The 21,814-nt window shown below is 41.6% G+C and overlaps 1 protein-coding gene across 1 annotated transcript; it reads right to left on the reverse strand.

Annotated features, from left to right (window-relative positions):
- Positions 1-6: 6 nt before the first annotated feature.
- On the reverse strand, positions 7-20,783 carry slc12a4 (solute carrier family 12 member 4). Its single transcript, XM_029455791.1, has 24 exons — positions 20,533-20,783; positions 12,112-12,209; positions 11,887-12,018; positions 11,360-11,506; positions 10,951-11,005; positions 10,527-10,657; positions 10,169-10,410; positions 8,845-9,059; positions 8,400-8,564; positions 7,308-7,406; positions 7,129-7,186; positions 6,827-7,001; positions 6,455-6,573; positions 6,217-6,315; positions 5,942-6,061; positions 5,662-5,766; positions 4,227-4,395; positions 3,402-3,597; positions 3,026-3,195; positions 2,676-2,807; positions 2,293-2,400; positions 1,962-2,149; positions 1,521-1,654; positions 7-1,403 (listed from the first exon to the last, which is right to left on the reverse strand). Exons 1-24 carry the CDS (start codon positions 20,666-20,668, stop codon positions 1,312-1,314), a joined length of 3,285 nt encoding a protein of 1,094 aa, XP_029311651.1. The 5' UTR covers positions 20,669-20,783; the 3' UTR covers positions 7-1,311.
- Positions 20,784-21,814: the final 1,031 nt, after the last annotated feature.

A 21,814-nucleotide genomic window follows, 5' to 3' on the forward strand; every position in this document is an offset into this window, starting at 1 on the left:
CCAGCATTGCATGATTAGTTTTTAATAACTACACAGTTTGTCATAGTCGATCACTTACATATAAAACACTGTGGGCTATTACATATAGTTCAGTCTACATAAAAATAAACATCTGATCTCTACACTATATGCTCTGAAACACTGTTATTCCCAGCTTCTTAGAAAAAGACCCCAAAAGACACAAAACAGTGTCTGAAAGTGTCACGTCGCTGAGATCAGATCTGCTTAAAGTTGTAATCCTTAAGATTTCAGCCATTTGGCAACACTTATGGTTAAAGAACTACCGACACATTTATGCACGAGTGTATGTGTGTGTATCTGTGTGTACGTGCATTGTGGCGTTGTTGGCAAGTGTGTTGTGTGATGTAGCGAGACAGTAAAGTACATCTTATCTTATGTTTCCGTGGTAACAGCAACTGCTGTTTAATACTACAGTAAACACTCCTTGTGCAGCTACTTGGACAGAAATACAACTGGTGTGTCTGTTAACAGCACACACACACACACACACACTCATGTTGTAAGTGTGTGTAGTGAGACAATTATAATCCAGTGTGGGAATGGCGGACTCCACCACTAACGCTGAAGACTAGCTTATAAATATAAATACCTATTGAATGGTAGAACAAATGCAGAAGATTTAATAGAAATCTTAAGGATAGGAACTTTAAAGCACGCCATCTTTTTTTGTGAATAGATAAACTTCTCTGGTCTGTAGAAAAAAGTAGAAATGTAACAGTTCAAAAGTCATTCATATACATTATTCTGTCATATCAACACATATCTTTCCAAAAAAATCATAAATTATCATAATCTCTGGCATGCCACCTTTACAGCACTGTGTTTTATTATCCACAGTAACATTGTCTTTACCTCAGTGGGGAAATCTTTCAAAAATAAATAAATAAATAGAGTTCTGCTTCCAAAAAGAGCTTTTTCAAAATAAAAAATCTGGCATACGAATAAAACTGTTCAACCAACATGTGCCCTACTCAGGTTAGTCTGCCAAATTGTCAAATATAGATTTATTATCACATAAGACGAGGTATTTGTGACCTATAAATAAGAATATCTAAAGTTTGTGCTTGACAAGTATTGATTTCTGAGGGAGAAAAATAACAACTTTCATTTGTAAAGTCGATCGTGGATATGTACACGAGTGTGACCCAATATTCTACAAGAATAGAATAAATCTTTGTACTAAAAAAAAATCATACTTCACAATAAAAGCGTTAAATTCTTGCATCTACCGAGAACCGTCCAGAGGTGCTGCGATGAAGCCGATGCTCCTGTGTAGCAGCTGATGATTGATCATGAGTAGATGGTGATGACCTCCCGACCTCCGCCTCGGACCAGCAGCACTCTTTCCAAGCCTTCAGTCAACACCTCCAGAAACTCCATATCTGAGGTGCAAGTTAAAGAAGTAAAACCGTAGCCTCCACACATCGTACGTGAAGCCCGAAAGCTTCTATAAAATGATGCATGAGCCCTTTTTGTTTGTTCATACTGGCAAAGGATACAGTTCTCATCTCCGTCGGTGTTTCGAGGTGGCCCTGGCATGTTGAGCAGTACTAATCGAGCATCATGGGACCTGTTGACTATTACCTCGTTCAGCTTCACAGCCGTATGCATTCGCCGCACATTGGACTGATCCCTGCAGCGCAGCAAGGGAGAGAGACGGAGAGGAAAATGGATACATGCGAGTTAGAAATCTCTTTTTTGGACCATTTAAAAGCAAGATCATTGTGTCTAACCGAGAAACATGCACACAGCGGAAACAGGTGAAAGGTTTAGCATTGAAAGCTACAGATTTAGCATTAAATGCTACAGATTTAGCATTGAAAGCTACAGATTTAGCATTAAATGCTACAGATTTAGCATTGAAAGCTACAGATTTAGCATTAGATGCTACGAATGAAAGGCAGTAAAGAAAATGCTGAAGATAACTGAATGTGACTCACGGTTTGAGGCTCATCAGTTCTCTGAAGTTCTCAGGTGCGTTGTTCTTGTTCCTCCTCTCAGCCTCACACTTCTCTCTTGTCCACGTCATCTGAACCTTCTCTGGAAGAGCCTCCACCACTTCCTCTTCCTCATCAGAGTACAGACTTCCCATACGAACCAAAGAGTGTCTGTCCTTAACCAGCTGGGCCTGCAAAGTGCCGTGGAAATAGAATTACAATTCCCAAATTGCACCGATAGCAATAGAGAAGATTCAAAACTCTTTCAGATTTATCATGCATAATATGTTGTATGAGATCTTTTATTTCAATTGGTAAAATAAACATAACATACCTCTCTTTGTCTTTCTGCACTGGACAGCCTCATTTGCCTCAACATCTGGGACCTCTGCTCCATCATTAACGTTCGCTCGTAGGTGTACGCTGAGATGTCACTGTCATGCTAAAGTACCATTTGAAAAACATAACATTTGTGCTTAATCCAACTTACAGATATGTGTCTGTTGAACGTGGACCATGAACGTTAATTAAATTCATGTTCAAGTCAAGCAGTGAACACTTTAATTGTCTTTGAAACAAACACGTTTGTAGTAACGAGCATCTGGTTTCATTTGCAAATCTTATTAGCGAGTAAAACTTGTGCTCAGCTGGTTCTGCACATACAAAGCTTTATATAAGTTTTCACTTTTGCTCAGATTAGGTAAGAAGGATCCTTACCATTTCCACCACCTCCACCTCAGCCTCTATTCTCAGCTGGTAAAGGAATGTGGCCAAATCTTTCTTCATCTGGATGCTGTTGTCATCCATCTGGGCTACAGTGAAGATGCGCATCTGGCATTTCTTCCACACCTAAAATGCAAATGTAACCACGTGGTAGTGTAATTACTAGAAGTACAGAAAACATACTGCAAAATAAAAGTCGTAAATACAAAAAAGGATTCTTTAAAAGTCAGAAAGACTATTCAAGCCTGTACATTTGGAAAGATCACAGTTGTAAAATTTGTTTTGTTTTATTTAGATATAAAGTAGCATATTTGGAATAAACTCAAAGACAGCTGCCGCCTCACTTTATGCAGTTTGAGCAGGAAAGGCAGCAGCATCAGCATCCCCCCATCATGGACAATCCACCACACGTCAATGTTGCCATCGGTGAAGCGTTCATGGTTGCTCGGGTAGAAGGACACATTTTTGGGCACCATCAGGGCCAGGTGGGCAGCTGTTGTGCAGCGGACTGTGTCTGAGTAGAGATTAAATCATGGCGACATGGATATTAACTGTACTGTATAAATTATCTTAGCTACAGCTTACATTCTGCACAAGTAAGACGGACTGTAACACATTTGAGCATCTCAATATTACATTTATAATAGTGAGACGTTTGTTTGAGCCTGAGCATCTCAGTGTGACAACTGATTACTTATGAACATTATGCACATTACTTACTGATAAAAGTCTTCCAGGCACGAGGGTCCTCACTCTGTCTCCAGCCGTACGGCCAGCCCATCACGACAGTGTTGTGCTTCATGCCCCCCAAACCGCAGGACTGGATCAGGTGGACGATACCGTCCCGCACCTTAGAGGCCACCACAATCTGGCAGAAACCTTTGACTCGCTCAATCTCCATCATATTCTTAATGGCCTGGCAAACAGACATTCATAAGACATAATGCTTTAAAAGGAAATGATCTAACAGTTCATACAGTATGTCTAAGAGTGCACGCCTTAAAATTGACTTGTAAAGATTCATTAAAAACAGTTAGAATGTAATTATTAAGGTTTTACATTCACTTCTCCCTGTATAGAACACACTTTAATGATAAGTATTGATACATAATGCTTAAATATTGGCTGAGCAATTAGTCATTAAGGAATGAGTGATTATTTTCACCTCTTGTTGTCACATTAACAAGAACGAACTTTGCTTCACTTGTTTACATTTTTACCAAACACCTCACATTATGAAAAATGTCTCTGCACCAGTCCATTATGTTATGTGATATGGATCATTGGCACCATATTGTAATAACAACAACAAGCGTGTTCCAGCCATGCCTTTTGATTAACGTGACAAACGCTTCAAAAACGGTTGCTGAGGAAGAAATGTCACAAAAATTGAAAATTCCCATTGAAGCATGTTTTCGCTTCATTGTGCTTTTCAATTGACAAAAGACGGTCATTTGTAACAATTAGTTGCAACGCAGTCAGCAACACAGTACAATGGAGAATTGTGCAGAGCCTGTACGGCACACGCCCCTCTCCAGTGTGTACCTGCTCAGCTGCCTGCATTTCCCCGTAGCTGTCCAGGAAGTTTCCCTGCACGACGGAGCCCACGATGGTCAGACCCTTTCCTGCCTTCAGCTGCGAGGCAAAGGTGAGCAGTCGAGGATATTTTACATGGAGGTCCTCATCCAGCTTCAACAGCACAAGCAGCTGAGGTCTGTAGAGTCAAAGACAGTCAATATGACTCAAAGGTGTCTTTGCAACCTGTGAAAAGACTAAAGTATTGAGAAGAAATCTCTTTTCGGATGCAGTTGTGTTCATCCATCAGAACAATGTTAACATCTGTCCTCCCTCCCTGGTTTAGACTCCCTCGTCACGATCTCTGGGGGATATCTTATCACCGTCATCAGCCCAACATTGGATAGGTCAAGTTCTAGGAATACTCATCATGCTACGTCCAGAGCGTGTTCTCTGTTTATGGATCAGAACGTAAACGCAGTCCTCTGAAGATTTAACAATCCAAATTCCAAGGAGTTTTCTTTTTTTTCCCTCCACGTTCGTCACTCCTTTCGAAAACACTTCTCAGATTATCTAGCAATTGTTATTTCCGATCATGCTCCATTCGCACTTGAACTCTCGTTCGCCTTTCCTCAGGGAGACGGTCAACCAGTGAAGACTTAACTGTCTCCTTTTATCAGACCAAGTGTTTTGCGACCATATAACCACCGCCACGGACACATTTATCCACAGCAACAAAGAAATCCCTTTTCTGTTCTATAAATAAAGTCTTCACAGCTTTTATTTGGGGCAACAATGTTTCTAGGATCGGCAGAGCAGTGCTCAAGGTGAATCGACCAAATCCTGCCGATCATCATCACTTCCAGCTTTAATATGCTCAGCGTTAACTCTGTTCCCTTCTCGGCATACGTCCGTCACAATATTACTTTCAGTTCTCAGTTGCGGCGACACTTGACTTGGTAATTTATTGGAAAATGCTCAGTAAGCATGCTATACATTTACATAATGCAACCCTTCCTCAGGCCGCAATTTCCCAAAACTGCTGTAAATACATATTTGACAGATGGCACTTACTCACTGTGTGTCAACAGCTGGTGGTAAATATTCCATATGTTGTTTATTTTGTGGGGCCTAATCATTCTGAAGGGTCGTTTTTATAGAAGGTAGAGAGCTATACTTTATTACATTTGTCCATTTAGTTGACACACATTTCTAAAATGCCACTGACTTTTGTCTAATAATGCAACATGTTTAAACATTAAACTGACTGCATATGAGCTACAGGACAGTCATTAACAATGTGGACAGTTTGGCATGTTTGATGCTACATCTTTTACACTATGTGCATTCTTCTCATAACTCAAAACTGCTTTTCCCATATTGCAAAATGCAATGTGACTCCTCAGAGATGCAAAATGAGTTTTTGTGGAGACATTTAGAGCGTCTCTTGCAGGTGTTGCAGTACCTCCAGTTCTTGGTGTGTGGGGGTCCAACCTCCAATCTTAACAGGGCGTATCGTGCAGCGCTGAGGGACAGTCCTCTTATACCATCTCCCCACTCTTTCTCTGCTCTGGTGTTGGAAGAGACAAGAGACAAACATAAGGGACGATAGACAATGTATGAGGCCACCAGCATCCACTACAGATATATCAGGCAGAAAGACACAACCGTCATCATCACATACCGTACAAGAATGTACTATAACAGGGCAGCAATGCACATTGCTTATTAGACTCCACACGTACCCTTGGAACTCAATGTACTTGTAGATCATCCCAGCAATGACCATGGCCACAATAGCGTAGTACCAGGAGGAGATGAACATTAGAGCCAGACACATACTCATGCCAAGGAAGGACAGAGCCCTGTGGATGGACACATAAAGGCTGAAGGGATGTCTTTGCATACCAAGAATAGCAACATTATTTGCAAATATAACAGCCCGGACAATCTGATTAGTAAAAGTGAAGAGTGCTCCCATCGCCTGTAGGAAGTATGCTGCGGATACACCTGTACTCACCAGTGGTAATATTTAAACCTTGGCCTCCAGTTGGGTGTGCGTAAAAGAGTCTGAACTGCACAGGCTAAGTTCACAAAGAGATAGCACATCAAGAAGAACCTGTTGAATAAAGACAATGATCATTTGTAACACATTCAAAGTAAGTAATACATTGTCAGTGGTGTAGTTGGCCTTAACCAAACAGGGAAATGGAGAAATATACTTGGCACATGTCATATTGTTGGCGTTGTGAGCTTACATGGAAAGGATAGGAGCCACCATATCCAGGGAGGCAATAAGGATGCCCATCTCCGCTATGAGACCAGTCAGCAGTAAGGCCCATGTAGGCTCTCCATTGTTCTTTCCGTGACCAAACACCTGAAGAACACAACATTGCAAATCCCTTCTTGTTAGGTACTGCGTCACATTCAAATAAGCATGCAAGTCAAATATTAGCAAACATGATTTAGAGGTTTTATAGCACATCATATGCTGTGGGAATAATAAAGAACAGGAGTAACTGTTGTCTCTGACTGTGTGTGCGTCAAGTTTGCTGCAGCAATTTCTGGCATTTTTTCAGAGAATGTGAGATGGTTACACAATGTATCACAAACAGTGTTTACTGTCCCACCCTGAGGAAAGGGATGATGTTGTCCTTGGCAATAGCCTGTAGAAGTCTAGGAGCCCCAGTGAGGGACTGCAGGCCGGCCCCGACCGTGGAGAAGAAGGAGCCGATGACAATAACCCATGGAGACGGCCAGGAGAGCGTTCCCACCACCAAGGTTTTCTGCACGGCGTCCCCAAACCTGCAGGTACATACTGACTGAATATGACCAAGAATATGACTGGACTTTTATGAAGACGTTTGGAAACGTTACTTTACAAGAAAGTGTTTAAATAGTAATAAGTTGCAGAAGGAGACACATAACTTACTTGTCCCTAAGGACTACTCCTTCGATGCAAGAGCCAAACAGGACAACAGAACTGATATCTGAACAAGAAGTTAAGGAGATCAAGGTGACACAAAGATGTACATCTAATCTGCTTTACTATCCTTTCCAAAGGAACAAGATTGTTAGTTGTATTGTGGGTAATCACCAACAAAAGGATACAAACGATTGAAGTAGTAGTAATGGCTAAGATAGTGCCCACAGGGATGGACTTTTGAGCATCGCGGAGATCACCAGATCTGTTGGAGCCAGCCATGATGCCTACAAGACAAAATACACAGTTGACATTGTAAAAACTCTTCTGGCTGCATTAGTGGGAGGTTTGAAGCTTCCCTATTTCACTGTGAGCTTGTTGATTCTGTGAAAAGAAATACAATAACATAGCAGGTAGCTTAAGTTACATTTTGCATGAAAAATCATGTCAAATTCATATAATTATAATGATTTAAAATGTAAAGTAGAGAATCATGTTACAGTTTCATGCCGAATGTAGACCAGTGTTACTCATTGCGCAGCTCGCCAAGCTTTAATTGGTGGCTCGCATGGCAGTGGGCTAAATACAGGGGTGATAGATATGATTAAGTCAATACAGATATTTCATAAAAACACTAAAAACAAGCCGACACTGACTCACTGCGGAGCTGCCAGTTTTGGCGGTCTATCAGCACTACATGGTGAATGTGCTCTTGGACGGGTAGATACGTGGTGGACTAGTACAGAAATAAATATTTATATCCTAAATTTGAACATTTAAATTGGAGGATACTACGACCAACCTGGCACTTCATACTCGCGTTAGTTTGGCTCCGGTCGACTCGGTTCACCATTACATGCTAGTTCGCGTGTGTTTCTACAGATGTACAATTAAGATTTGTTTTTGGAGCATCAAACCACAGCGGAGTCGAGAGGAAGATGCTGGGGATGTGGTTTGTGGACAGACAACCGACAAAACCTTCTCAGACTCAAACATTGTGAAACTGCTTTTTGGCTTCAGCAGAAATATTGTTTGCAGAGTTTGACAACATCATCCCAGTATTAAGTTAATCCTGTTTCTAATTAATGTATTGGCTGGCTGCATTGCATATTGTATGTTCTGGCTGGGATGACAGATTAATAAACAGACGTGCTTTTTATGACTGGATGTAGCTTTTCATACTTTGCGGTAAAAGTGGCTCTCCTAATGACTTTGTCCTCTCAATGTGGCTCTCACGTAACAAATAGTGAAGACCCCCCCGGTGTATGACGTTGTAATACCTGTGGCAGATGGGAAGAAGATCCCCACCAGAAGCGTGAATGATGTAGCAATGTCTGCCGACACATACATGCCAAAGTTGTCCACGCCACCATGAGCGTCCTCTGACTGTAGCCCTGCTTTCTCTAAGATCTCCCCTTTCCGTTGGTAGTCGCTCCACATGTTTTCTAACAACAGAGGACATTTAAAACATTGGCAACAAACTAACATTAGAAGAGAGTGACTTCTATCAAGAACGCATGTTATATTCAAAATATATAAATATGCCAAAATTCAAATTGCCACAGAATTATTCTTATTTAAAACTGATCTTGTATAGGTTTTCTAACACTGCAGGTTACCCCTTGATCAGTATGTTATAGTCTGATTTAAATACTTTAAGAGTTATAATCTAACATAATCTCATGCTTTGTCCTCTAATCTGTTATCAATTAATGATACATTTACCTTTAATAATCCCACTGCCCAGTCCAGGAATGCCCTGTATCTCTGTTACATTGTTCTGGATGAAGTAGTCATCACACTGAGCGCTGCTCATGTTCCCTGGCAGACAGAAGCTTTCCCACAGCTGACTGTGCACCGTGATGTTGCCCTTCATCACAGTCTTAGCACACACATCGAAACGATCTCTCACCAAAGTCCTGTTTCCCAGCATGCAGATCCTGCAGCAATAACAGGGACACAAATAAAAAGGATTAGTCTTGATTATTTCCCCCACCAACATCCTCATCATATACTACAGCTCTCCCTTACAATCATAGACACAATTATTTCAACTATTAGAATTATAGTCAAATTATTTGATGAAAAATCATATCATACTGAAATCAATTGGTTGCAGATGGGACCCAGAATCAAAATAAAATAATAATATTATTTGCCCATGTTGGATAAATACTTTCTACAAATCGTCAACTGAGGGTGAACCAGGTCTATCTGCACTTTGACCAGTTTTGAGAAAAATGCATTTGAAAGTTCAACAGTTCATAACGTGGACACTATAAAACCAACTCCAACCCATGTTGACACATCACATGCTGCACACTAGGTAGTGAAGTTAACACTGTTTGGGCCAATTCAGTGCATTATGGGTAGAAACAAAACTAATTGTGCAGATAGACCTTTGTGGTTCTATTGTTGGAAAACCAGAGTCCCAAGTCTATCTGACATTTCCCACCCGAAGATTGAAAATGTAACCCTCAACTGTATTTTATGCAACTTAGCTTCATTTTAAGCTCTAAAAATGTTTACACAAGTTCCACGTGGCAGGAAACTTAAAAGTGAAACATATATTTGCTCATAAATATGAATTTTTAAGACTTTAACTTTAACATTAACTTGAACTACTAATGATCTTAACTTGAACTACTGATGATCTTAACTTGAACTACTAATGATCTTAACTTGAACTACTGATGATCTTAACTTGAACTACTAATGATCTTAACTTGAACTACTGATGATCTTAACTTGAACTACTATCTACTAGATTACATATAAAACAGTCGGCAGCAAAACGTTCTGAATAAGTTTTTCCTGTGCTTAAAATGATCATGTGATTAATTTCCCGCCCTGTTATTGGTTGTCAGCAGAGAGACCTTTGTGACACTAACATGATGCTTGAACATGTGGAGATAGACCTTTGTAGATCTCACTGACTCATATATACAGAATCTGCATACATTAGTGATGCAGATAGACAAATAAACACTAAATAAATTCCCTGTATTTCACAATACTTTCCGTTAACACACCCTCTCTGCACACTTACGGAAATTCTGGGGGATGAGTCATGGATTTTAATGCCCCAGCATAGATGGAGACAATTGAGATAATGACGCAGGCCAGGAAGAGAGAGGCCAGCTTGTTGACATATTTGACTCCTACAAAAACCACCACAGCCATCAGGCTGAGGCAGATAGAGCCGTACACTCGCATATTGTTCAGCATGGCACTGTCACTCCCAAGGGAGTCTGTGGGGTGAAATATGGCCGCCTGCGGTAACAGATATTTCTGAGAAGAAAACAAATGACAACAGGACAGTTACTGCATATGTGTTTAGGAATCATATTCAAGCATACAAATGTGAGCTGTGAAATAACCACAGAATAATATTTTAGCAAACTGACCAGGAAGATTTCAATGGCCCCCAGTATGTACATGGCAGAGGCGAAGGTGGTGCCCAAGTAGAAGCACAGGCCCACAGCTCCTCCAAACTCAGGGCCAAGGGAGCGTGAGATCATGAAGTATGCCCCTCCAGCTACAACAGTAAAACATAGTGTTACACACAGAAAGCTCACAATCTGTACTACTGTACATGCAAGTGGATACAACAGTAAATCTCTGCTGCCCCCAAGTGGAAGAACATGTAATGGAACGTGTTACTTCTACATGAGCAATACGGAGATATTACCGTGCAGTCAGTCATTATTTGAAAAACAGTTTGTCTATTTATGGTGTTAAAAACATAGTATTTTTAGTACTGCTATAGGACATGTGCTGTATAAATGTAAGCTTTTTTCAGTGGGAATACAAAGGAGTTCAAAGTCTTACCTGGAACAACACCATTGGTAGCGATGGCACTCATTGAAATGGCCGTGAGCATTGTCTGCAGGGGAAAGGGGAGAATATGATTAATATTGGAAAAGTCATAGCAACTTGTGGGTGTGTCGTTAATATCCAACTGCAAGCACAACTTCCCTAAGAAAGCACATCTTAATAAGACGGCAGTCGGCTCTTTGCGAGAAAGGTAATAGAAGCACCGAGTAAAAAACACACAAGTCAAAGTGACATTATCTGCCTTAAATAGTTCCTGCTTGTGGATTCTATTGACTGGTTTAGCAATAGAAGCAGGCCCATATTGTTAGTGGAAGTGTGTGTGTGTGTGTGTGTGTGTGTGTGTGTGTGTGTGTGTGTGTGTGTGTGTGTGTGTGTGTGTGGTTGTGATTCTACGGATACTAACACAAGAGCAGCACATGAGGACAATCAGGAGGGACTGCATGATGCCAGCCATCCCAACAATCCATGTCAGTCGGAGGAAAAGAATGACACCGAAGATGTTCTGGAGACACGGTAAGTAGACTCCCATCAGAGTGCCCATGTTGGGAGACTGATAGAGAGAAAGAGGGAGAGAAGGAGGAGGGGGGGGGGAAGAGAGAGAGGGGAGAATATTGACCATGACATTTCAGGAAACAAGTGTATTGATCACTTGTATTGATTGATGTTCTTTCTAAAGGTCATTCAATCATGTTATCATCAGCTCTTTGCATGTATTCAGGTCTTGCACAGCCACAGTCTGACTGTAGAGCGTGCAAAGGCATAAGCAATCAATCAACAACTCCTAATACAAATCTAGAACTTGGACAGCGAGGCAGGGAGAGAGAGCCAGAGGTAGAGGATAATGTTTCTAAACCTTCAAACACTGAGTGTGCGTGTGATAAAAAACTACAGTGAGGCATAGTGTTCCTCTGCTATGTCCCGACTCCTGACCTTGGGGGTCTTCCTACGTGAGGCCTCAGCGCTCTCCTCCTCCTCGTGCTCCTTGGCCCCCTGGGTGATGTTGGTGTAGCTGACCAAGCGGCTGAGCAGAGACGAAACCTTGGGCCGGATGTCCAGCTCTTCCTGGAGGAACAAAAGGGGGGGAGAAGTTGAGTAAATGAAATTAGTGCAAGTGTATCGTCTGACAGAGATATTGGGTTAATAAGAATAACGGACCTCAAACAATGCCAGGTTCCTGTCATAGAAGTCATTCTTCTTGCTGGCAGCGTCAGCACTGTTAAGAAACGGACTGTCTTCTTTATGATTCCCATGTCCTATAAGAGAGAAGGAAACAACACATGAGCTTCACTATAAAAACAAAACTGCTTTTTGACTAACCATCCATTTGAGCGATATATAGACCAAACAAACATATCATCTCCTGCCAATACTGTACTCTATATATATATATATATATATATAGCACTGTAACTGCAACATCAAGTCAATGTGCTCCACTGATATATCAAATCAAGATTTTTCTTTTATAAAGAATTTATAATTTACAGTTATAGTTTTAGTTTTACATATAATATTAATTAAATAATATAAACAAACTATCGAGCCACAATATTCCAAATAAAAATGTGCAATAAAATGTGTAATTATTTTAAATAATTAAATAATTAAATACTTTTATAATAAATAATAAATAATAATAATAATAATAATAATAATAATAATAATAATAATAATAATAATAATAATAATAATAATAATAATATGTAAAATGTGTGGCATTATTGATATAAAAAAACACCACTGTCATTATTAAAGCAAAATAAAGACAATATAATTTTATTTTCTATACCATGGCAATCCTTTTCAATATCCAGTCAGGTTGTAACTGTCACTATTAATATAATATAATTTGAACATATTCATAATCCCCATGCAGCAGTAAAACTCAGAAACAGGAAAGGCCAAAAGCAGCACAGACCGACAAAGCAAAGTCCAGCTGATAAACAGCCATGTAATTAGATTTACTCTCATTAACTTCTGCTTTTGAAGGAGGGAATCAAGCAGAGATGAGCACAGTGCCCGGGGCAATTATTGCACGCGAAGTGGCACTGCAGATGTTATCACGCACATGTCCACACTCACCACGCACCTCATTACTAAGCTTAGGTTATTAGAGCATGTAAACTTAAACAGTGGCATCTCAAAACCCCAAATTAATCCTGCAGCAAAAGGTCTGCCAATTTTCCAAGTGGGCATGACATAGAAAATATATTCTCAACAGTGTTGAAAATATACCAGCTTTGTTGTGAGCGAGTGGAGCTTCAACGCTGGCCTTCACTCACCTGTGTTGTGTGTCCCACTGCTGCTGTCACTGTGGGGAAGCATAGTTATGAGCTGTGTGCAGACCGCCACACGTTGCTCTGTGTTCGAGTTTAGGGAATTGTCGATTCCTAACCAGGACACTCGGTCACCCAGGGTGAACACTCATTCAGGGGCCTGATCTAACACATGGTGCATGGTGAAGTGGGGGGGGGGGTGAGGTGGGGAGAGGAGGATGCTGTGGTAACAAGCACACACACAGCACATGTCTACTCATAGGGATATAAGAGCCTTGTGTTGGGTTCTTCACTATTTCAGACCAAAAGAATAATCGATTAATCTAGAAAATAATCTGCAGATTAATTGATAATAATCATTAGTTGCAGCCCTATTTATATGTGTTTAGAGACATGATCTGGTGGTTTCATGTCTCCTTTAAATCAGTGTTTGTTTTAATGGATGCAAATTCCAGAAACAATCATTTGAAGCATGAAGGTCTGCAGGACACAGCAGGACCAGAGCTATGCCGAAGACGAGATGAGAGTCAAAATAATGCCAACACTGTCCTCTAGTGTCATCTCGCCGTCAGTGGCACGGGACGAAAACACAACATCTGTGTCTGTAGCCATGAGGAGAGACTAATGTGTCGATGAGTTAGAGGCTCCGGTTCGATGTCGCTCCATGATCAGACACTGAGGGAGATATATTTTCTGGCAGGACCTGTTACTCAATCGGTGCTGCTTCAAACACGATCCTGATGTTAGAGCCACAAATAGTCCAGCTTCCAGATCATTTCACATGAGCAGCGAAATAAAATTCAACTTTAACAATGAGGAGACAGTGGGGGTCTCTTGTTAATACCTTCACTTTAAATGTCTAATTAAAAAGATTAAAGATTAACTGGCTTGTTATGAAGGCACATAAGAGTCAAGCTGTTTGCCCAGAACAGCACTGAGGCTTCACAGCAACGTGTACCGACATGTCACCTGTGCCCCCCCCCCACTGCCAGGAGATGCAGGACTGATTTACTCAAGGGTGTTTCAAGGTAGAGAAGTAGACTTTTACTTTCCACTGACTAACTGTCTGCAGACAAGCTGCCGTATGTTTGTACTGTAGGATTTGTTTTCGTGGTTTCTCAGCAAGTTTGAGTTTGAGAGCATTTAATGTACTTGTACTGACAACCATGTCAGTACAAGTAAAACACAAATATTAATAAAAGAATACATTAGCCAAGATTATACTGTTTGAGCTATATGTTTTACAATTGCCGTAAGACTGGCAGCAGCTCTTTTGTGTCGGCTTCCAATACAACACATTACCAGGCTTTCATCTGTAGCTCCAGTCCGACACTAAATCCACATGTTTTTCACAGACGGCCTCTGTGCTCGGGGGGTCCGGGTATAATTTGCTGTGTGTTTACAACTACAAGATGCCAGAGAAGATTCTAGGTTGTGAAATCTTTTCAAAGTGCAAAGTACATGACTTTTAAACAACATCTCAGTGCAAGTCTGCAAAAACAAAATCAATATGATTTATGATTCTGTCATATTTCCAACAAACAATTGACAGAAAGCGGCTCTTCTTCAAGACGTTTCCCCAAACAGGACATTGGTGTTCTTTATCTAGACTGTGCTTGGGTGGGATGTTTAGAATATTAAAGAGTTGGACTTTTCCAAACCGCTAGTGTCTAAGGCAGAAGGAAACTTCTGCACCTTTTAAAGCTGATTAGTGATGGAAAGCAACATCCCACCCTGTCCATTAGCTTCTTAGGGTTTAAAAAAGCCTCTTTGCTAAACTTCCTCTTTAATAAAGATTTAAGATTTAACATTGAGAGGCTGAGGAGTACTGTAGTAGAGCCTAGTTAACTCTACTCTGTGCAGTTAGTTGGCAAGAATGTTCTCCTGATTATGTGCGTGTGTGAACGTCTTTGTGTCAGTGTGTGTAAAAGAGAGACAGAGCGTGAAAGAGATTATATGTGCATATCCTTCGCTCCTCTTTTCTTCATTTGATTTGCTCCCTCTGGGTTTAGACACCGCATGCCTTCAAAGCATAGCTAGATGTGACTATGCCACTGGGTTGGGCAAACATAAAACAACTGTTGCGTGGCAGCAGGTCCAACGGTGAAAGGAAACTTCTCTATTGTTCGCTGTATTTAGATCACGGTTGAAGTTTCTGGGCCTGTAAAATGATCCTCCAAACCTCTTACAAACGTCAGCACTCTTACAGCTTTCCCTTTTTCCAACCAGCTGCAAACCAGCAACCAACCAAGCAGCAAAACTAAAACTTTGACATGAGTATCATCAGGAGTACGTGGAAGCTAGTCGAGCTCATCATGATGTGAAGCCTCATCTCCATTTCTCTTGAACAGGAGTTCTCCAAAGATCTGACAAAAGCTTGACCCTGTTGAGTCATAATGTGCTTGCATTACAGTTACAGTATGGGGCACCACTGTGGAGGCAGGTTGCAATAACATTATGCATGGTATTTGTCATAATCGCAAATAATAACATTTAACCGAGTGCACCTTTCCTCCCACTTTGGTGCGAGCTGAGGGCGGCTCACTGCAGAGCCATGTTTGAATGAATGCATGGAAATGTTTGTCTCACACAAAGTCCAAGCTTCATAAGGAACTGCCCAGAGGTACAAACATTGTCTACACTGTGGCGATCCTGAAATCATTACAGTTGCACTGATTGACAGCTCCTTCCATTTCCCACAATGCATTGTAAAATCCAATAGGCAACTTTGCACACTCTCAAAAGTAACATCACTACTCTTTTGTAGTGCAAATGTTTTGTCGGCATATTTTCTAAATGCATATTGCAAACTTTATTTTGCATTGTACTTTTTCCTCCTCCCTAGCCCTGGGCAAGAAACAATATGATGTCTGCTGTAGAAATAGGGCGATGTTATCTGTAATGGCTGTGTTTGGTGCGGAGCAGCATCTGAACACAGATTTGAATGCTAACCTGCTGAGTCGTACAGCAAAACATATTAGCTTTGATGTGTGCTAATGATGAGAAAAGGACGGCAGCTCAGCCTGATTACCTCAGGGGGTAAAGGTGGGCGGGAAGAGGTGCATCGTACAACAGACTTTCAAAAAGACACAAATGAACTAAACTGGTGCGCCAATGGGTGTAAAACTAATGACTATACAAACCCAAAGTGTGGCACGCAGGCCCACGGGAGAATTGTAGATCCGCAGTGTCTTCGCAAAATAGTTTCATGCACTTAATGATGTTTCCACTGTACATCTTCTGCACGCACGCAGCATACTCATACATGTTTGCTTTGTGTGAGCGTGACGTACAGGTTATACGGTACAGATGAACTGCCTCGTTCATCTACACATGATCTCCTGATGATATCATAAAGAGCACTTCACCTCGGCGGTAAACAACAACATGTTCATCGTTTATCTCTTAGTGAATTCAGTAGGCGGACACACAAGGGACCTACAGGCTTAAAATAAAGGCCTTTACTTTAAACACACTCAGACTGACGATATTCTGCACAAATACATCATTTATGTTCAACAAGCTACAAGTGGTTACATATAAGCGAACAGGGGAAGCACCGTTTCACACAACTTCATTTAACGTGTAAGTCTGTGACCTTTACACATTCATTATACATCAGTGTAATTACTTTTATACATCTTTTCACTATTTTTGCTCACATACAGAAACATACTGTCGGCTATGACCCATAAACTGCCCTAAGTGCCTGTGTGAGCTTTACTCATTGCAACCATAACTAACATATTATAGTAGCACATGGACATCAGAGGATTACAAATCAATCAAATAGCCTATAACAAAATAACCCGTAACAAAACAATACCGTTTCCATGTCCATGTACATTCCAGTGTCCACTTGTTTAAGTTGTACCCTGTCAAGTCCAAAGAGGAGGTTGGAAGTAATGAATTTACACACGGATGAATTGTTGAATGGCCGACAGCACATTCCTTGTAAATGAAGAAGTGGGAACATAGTTACGATGTTTTACTGCGAACTGTCCATCAAGGATTGTTGCAAATGTCATATGTCAATGTACTCCTACTTTTGGGTCTGAAAATAAAACTCCAGAAGGACAGAATAATATACATTTCAGATATAGTAGCACCTTGTTGCTGCTTTGTTTGGTTCTCTGATCAGTGCTGCAAACATGATCCTGGCTGAAGACTTTGTAAAAACACACAAGTATAAGTTGTAATAGCTGGAATGAGCCTGTAATCCTGAGAGCAATATGTTCACGTCTTGTGTCCCAACAGTTCACATGGCTACTGTTTTACAGTCCAACAGCGCTACAGCAGGGATCATTTCCAATAAGTTTCACATGTTTCACAGTGAAAATCATTTATGCATGGCCACTAAACTATTCATGTCTTCACGGGGAGTACTGTATTTACTTGTGCACTGATCTGTTGAGCGTGAGAGATTGTAGTGTTGAGTGAGAGAGATCCTCAGGAAGAACTGGAGGTACACGTTGGGAAAAAGAAAAGTCTGCAGCTGCTTTGCTTGCCCTGTCATCTCTTTGATGTGACGGAGCAGACTAAACAAAGATGGCAGATGACTGGATCGCAAGACATTTGGGATTTGTGACAAATAAATACATTAAAGCACAATTTCTTTATCAACTATGACGCTCTTTAGAAAACATTACAAAGACAAGAGTTGTTAAGGGTTGTGCACAAGCGTGTGTGTGTGTGTGTGTGTGTGTGTGTGTGTGTGTGTGTGTGTGTGTGTGTGTGTAACTCTGTCATCAGCTCCACATTTCCACAGTTTGTTTATCTCTCGGGGTTTATCTGAGTGCCAGGAATGGTTATCCTATTCTCCTGAACTAGAGAGGGAACGCACGCACATCGTTCTCCAATTCATCACGGGTCTCTCAGCACCTGTTTAGTTTGAGGCCAATACGAGCACAAGACATACTTACACTACATGGTTACAGTGTACTATTTAGACAGCTGCGCATTTCTTTATATTTATAGGAAAAAGAAAAAGGTATAAAAATGTAATTGCATTGATTAATCATGTATTGTGTTGACACTAACTGCTCTGCAGTGATACAGGAAGTACTTCAGGAGAGACAGTTGTGTTTCTTTCTCACTTTTCCTCCTTGATGTCATGTGTTAGAAATGTAATTTAAAAACTGAGAAAATACACACGGACAGATGAAAAAGTCTGTGTACATATTTCCACAAATGTCACTTCTTTCCAAATCTAAATCAACTTTTACAAACTACAATCTGAGGCAAACAAGATCACCAGCTATTGGTAGCACAGTGGGAGGCCATCTTCACTGAGGACAAGTTGTGTTGCATTAAAACTCTGAGTGTAAGCAACACTTTGCTCAGGGGTACAGCACAGCTACAGAGAGCTCAGTGTTGCTCTGGTGCTGAACAGAGCTGAGCTCACAGGCTGGAACAGACTCTGCACTGTGTCACTTCCTCCGTGCTGCAGATGCCACACTGTATCTCAGACATACAAGCATACCCAAGCCCACCACTCCCATGATGAAATCATCCAGCACACGCAGCCACTTTTGGAAGAGCAAATACTTTCCCTCCCAACGTTTCACCGCTTCGATATCTCACAATGCTGCATGTAAAACTCAAGTTGGAGAAATTACAATCAAAAGAATGTCGTACCATGTTCCGAACTTCTTTCTACACGCCACTCTAGACTAAATCTATTTCTTTTTTAATTGGTGTTTAAAAATAAGTTTGTGGTGATGCGCCAACAATGCTGTCAACAACATGGACGTGAGTAGCTCTTCCTGTTTAGTTTCCCACATGTGTACTAGTGGTAGCATTCTGGATGCTCTCTGCTCCATCTCATCATTCATCTCTCACTTCCTCCTCCTCCTCCTCCTCCTCCTCCTCCTCACCCTGTCCAGCGTATATTCATCCTCACAGCTACCCACTAAGTTTAATGGTTGTTGTTGTTCCCATGCCTCAGGAAGCCCTCCTCCGTCGGGTTAGAGAGAGTTATGACTACAGGAAGACAAGGGAGGCAGCAACAAGTTTGTGCTAAAGTCATCCATAAAACTGTGAGGGTTATATGAGGACATCTGCTTTTCCCTCTCTCACCAGATATTAGAGTTCTGCTTAGAGCCACTACTTTTTCACACTTAGGGTGCTAACTTGAGTTTCTGCTGTTAGAAAATGCCATTTGGCACTAAAGGGTCACTTCTACGCATTCCAGAAACATACAAGCAGACAGCTAGGTCAACATGTGTTTCGACTCCTTTGTGTTACGCTTCAAATGTCAGTGTATTCGAGCTCACTGGACTCAGATCTTCTCATCTGCATGGCTAGCTTTCTTTCAAATGTGTACATATGCACTCACACAGAAATGCACACACACACAGAAATGCATCCCATCCCTAAACACACACTGTCTGTTCAGTTACAGGAGGCTCGTTAACACAGCAACAACCAGAGATGAACATTACGCCTTGAACTCCGATAATATTCTGTTGTAGGGAGCTCATGGTCAGCATGACGGCGTAAGGTTATACAAGTGGGTGGGCAGTTAGTGTGTGGTTTTAACCCAGCTTGGGCCTTCTGGAAACTTATTTTAGCGTGGGTGCTTCATTGGGAGGCCGCACCCATGTGTGTCTTTTATTAAAGACCTGTCGATTCACTCTTTCAGCCCACACAAATAAGCCCAGCTCCCTCATAATCCTACCCAGCAGCTACGAAGTCTTCGCTCCTCTCCTTGTCTCCCCCCCCCCCTCTTCCCATGCTGATACAGTGGAGGAACAAGTGAGTGACAGTGAGAGACACGCTGCGACAGAGAAGCGAGGAGGGAGAAATCTCCTCCTGTGCTGTTGAGCAGCCAACCTCTGTGAAAGAAAAGCCTTCCCTGGCACAAAGAGAGCTCCATCTTTTGTGCAAAGGAGCACTTGAAGCCTTTTCTTGTTGCGGTGGTACCGGCCCCCCCCCCCCCCCCCCCATACAGTCCCAGCCCTGTTGTGTCTTTCCCTCACGGTTTTCACCCCTTTCATTGTCCCTTTGTTACTCATCTGTCCCTGAATTTATTTTAAAAGCCTTCTTACTGGCAGGGAAGAATACTCCAAAATGATAAAAGTAGAGTTTCTACTTTACTCAAAGTGAGCTGTCACAAAACAACAGTCAGAAAGACTGCTTTCTGGCCCTGGAGAATTGCTATGGTAACCATACGACCAGCTGTTCAGATGTCTCTCAGGACAAAGCAAGGCTTCCCCATGCTGGGACCAACTCGTGAATTCTAAATGAGTCGTGTTGTGTCCAAGCTGAGAGATAAAGAGCTGAGTTAGTTGAGACTCACCATCAGAGCTGACAGTGTCCTGGTGACCAGGGAAGTCCTGTCCAGTGTCCCTGTAATCCACCCAGTTAATCCCCTCTAGACTGTCGTATCTGTCCTGAGCTTGATCCTTCACCGGTACCACTGTGAAGTGAGGCATGTTTTCATCACTATCCTCTGCGTCTCCAGCTCAGCAACTCAACATAGCAGGCTAGCTGTTAGCCAGCCTCAGTTCAACTCCCACTAATGGCAACTACATTCCACTACACTGCGCTCACTTCCTCTAGAGCCTATTATCATACACCCCGCCCACAGGCCAGCCCCTCCTGAGCTTCATATGTGAGCAGAAAGGGTACGGAGGTCTAATGGATGCATTTGGAAAGACAATACGCCCCCCCCCACACCCCACCCAAAAAGGGGAAGGAGTGACTCATGGGGCACAACTCTCTATTCAGTTAGCATTGTCATCCCTGAGTCATGTAGAGGGAGAGGGTGAGGGAGTAGGGAGACCCCTTTCTGCTCTCCATGACATAATCAGAGCTGACAGAGTGAAGCTCGTCTGTTCAAGGTTCAGACAGACGGTCCTCTGTGTACGCGGGACGCTTCCCAAAACACACAGTAACGTGGCAGTTTGGAAAATAATCAAACTAAAGCAGGAACGTGGAAAAGAGAGGAAGCAGTCGCATGTCATTTCAACCTTTGACCACACAGTCAATCTGTCAATCAGAATTTGAAATGTAGCTTTTCCCATTCATTATATGACAACAAACACATGTTGGGAATATTACATCTCCAGCTGTTGAAGATGTGAGGAAAGGTTCAGCAGTGAATCACTGTGACATCACTGACAGAGGGCAGAGTTTACCTACCTCTCTGCAAGAATAGAAGCTACTCAAAGTGTAAACGCAGCAGATCAAAGCCTCTCTAGTAAGGCTGTAATTAGAGCTCCTGTTTATGGCAGTTTTAGATCTTTGTACTGCTCTGTTTGGATTGCAGAAGCTTTGTAATCTGCTGCTGCGTCTTCGGTGTTTTTCACTTTGATTTAGAAACAACTATCCTCCATGCGAAGAAAAAGACTTCATCTGCACACTATTCAATTACAAACAAGCTTCGGGAGGGAGACCTTATAATAATAATACATGTATTATATATATATATATAGCCCTTTTCAAGGTACACAAAGACGCTTTACAACAGAGAAACATTTCGTACAAGCACACAACAAACAGACTAACATACAAAGTTGTGCACACACGATGCAAACTAAACAGAACAAAAAGAAAGAGAGCAGTTCAAACTTGCAAAG

This window comes from Cottoperca gobio, chromosome 3 (genome assembly GCF_900634415.1).
Source record: "Cottoperca gobio chromosome 3, fCotGob3.1, whole genome shotgun sequence".
NCBI lineage: Eukaryota > Metazoa > Chordata > Actinopteri > Perciformes > Bovichtidae > Cottoperca > Cottoperca gobio.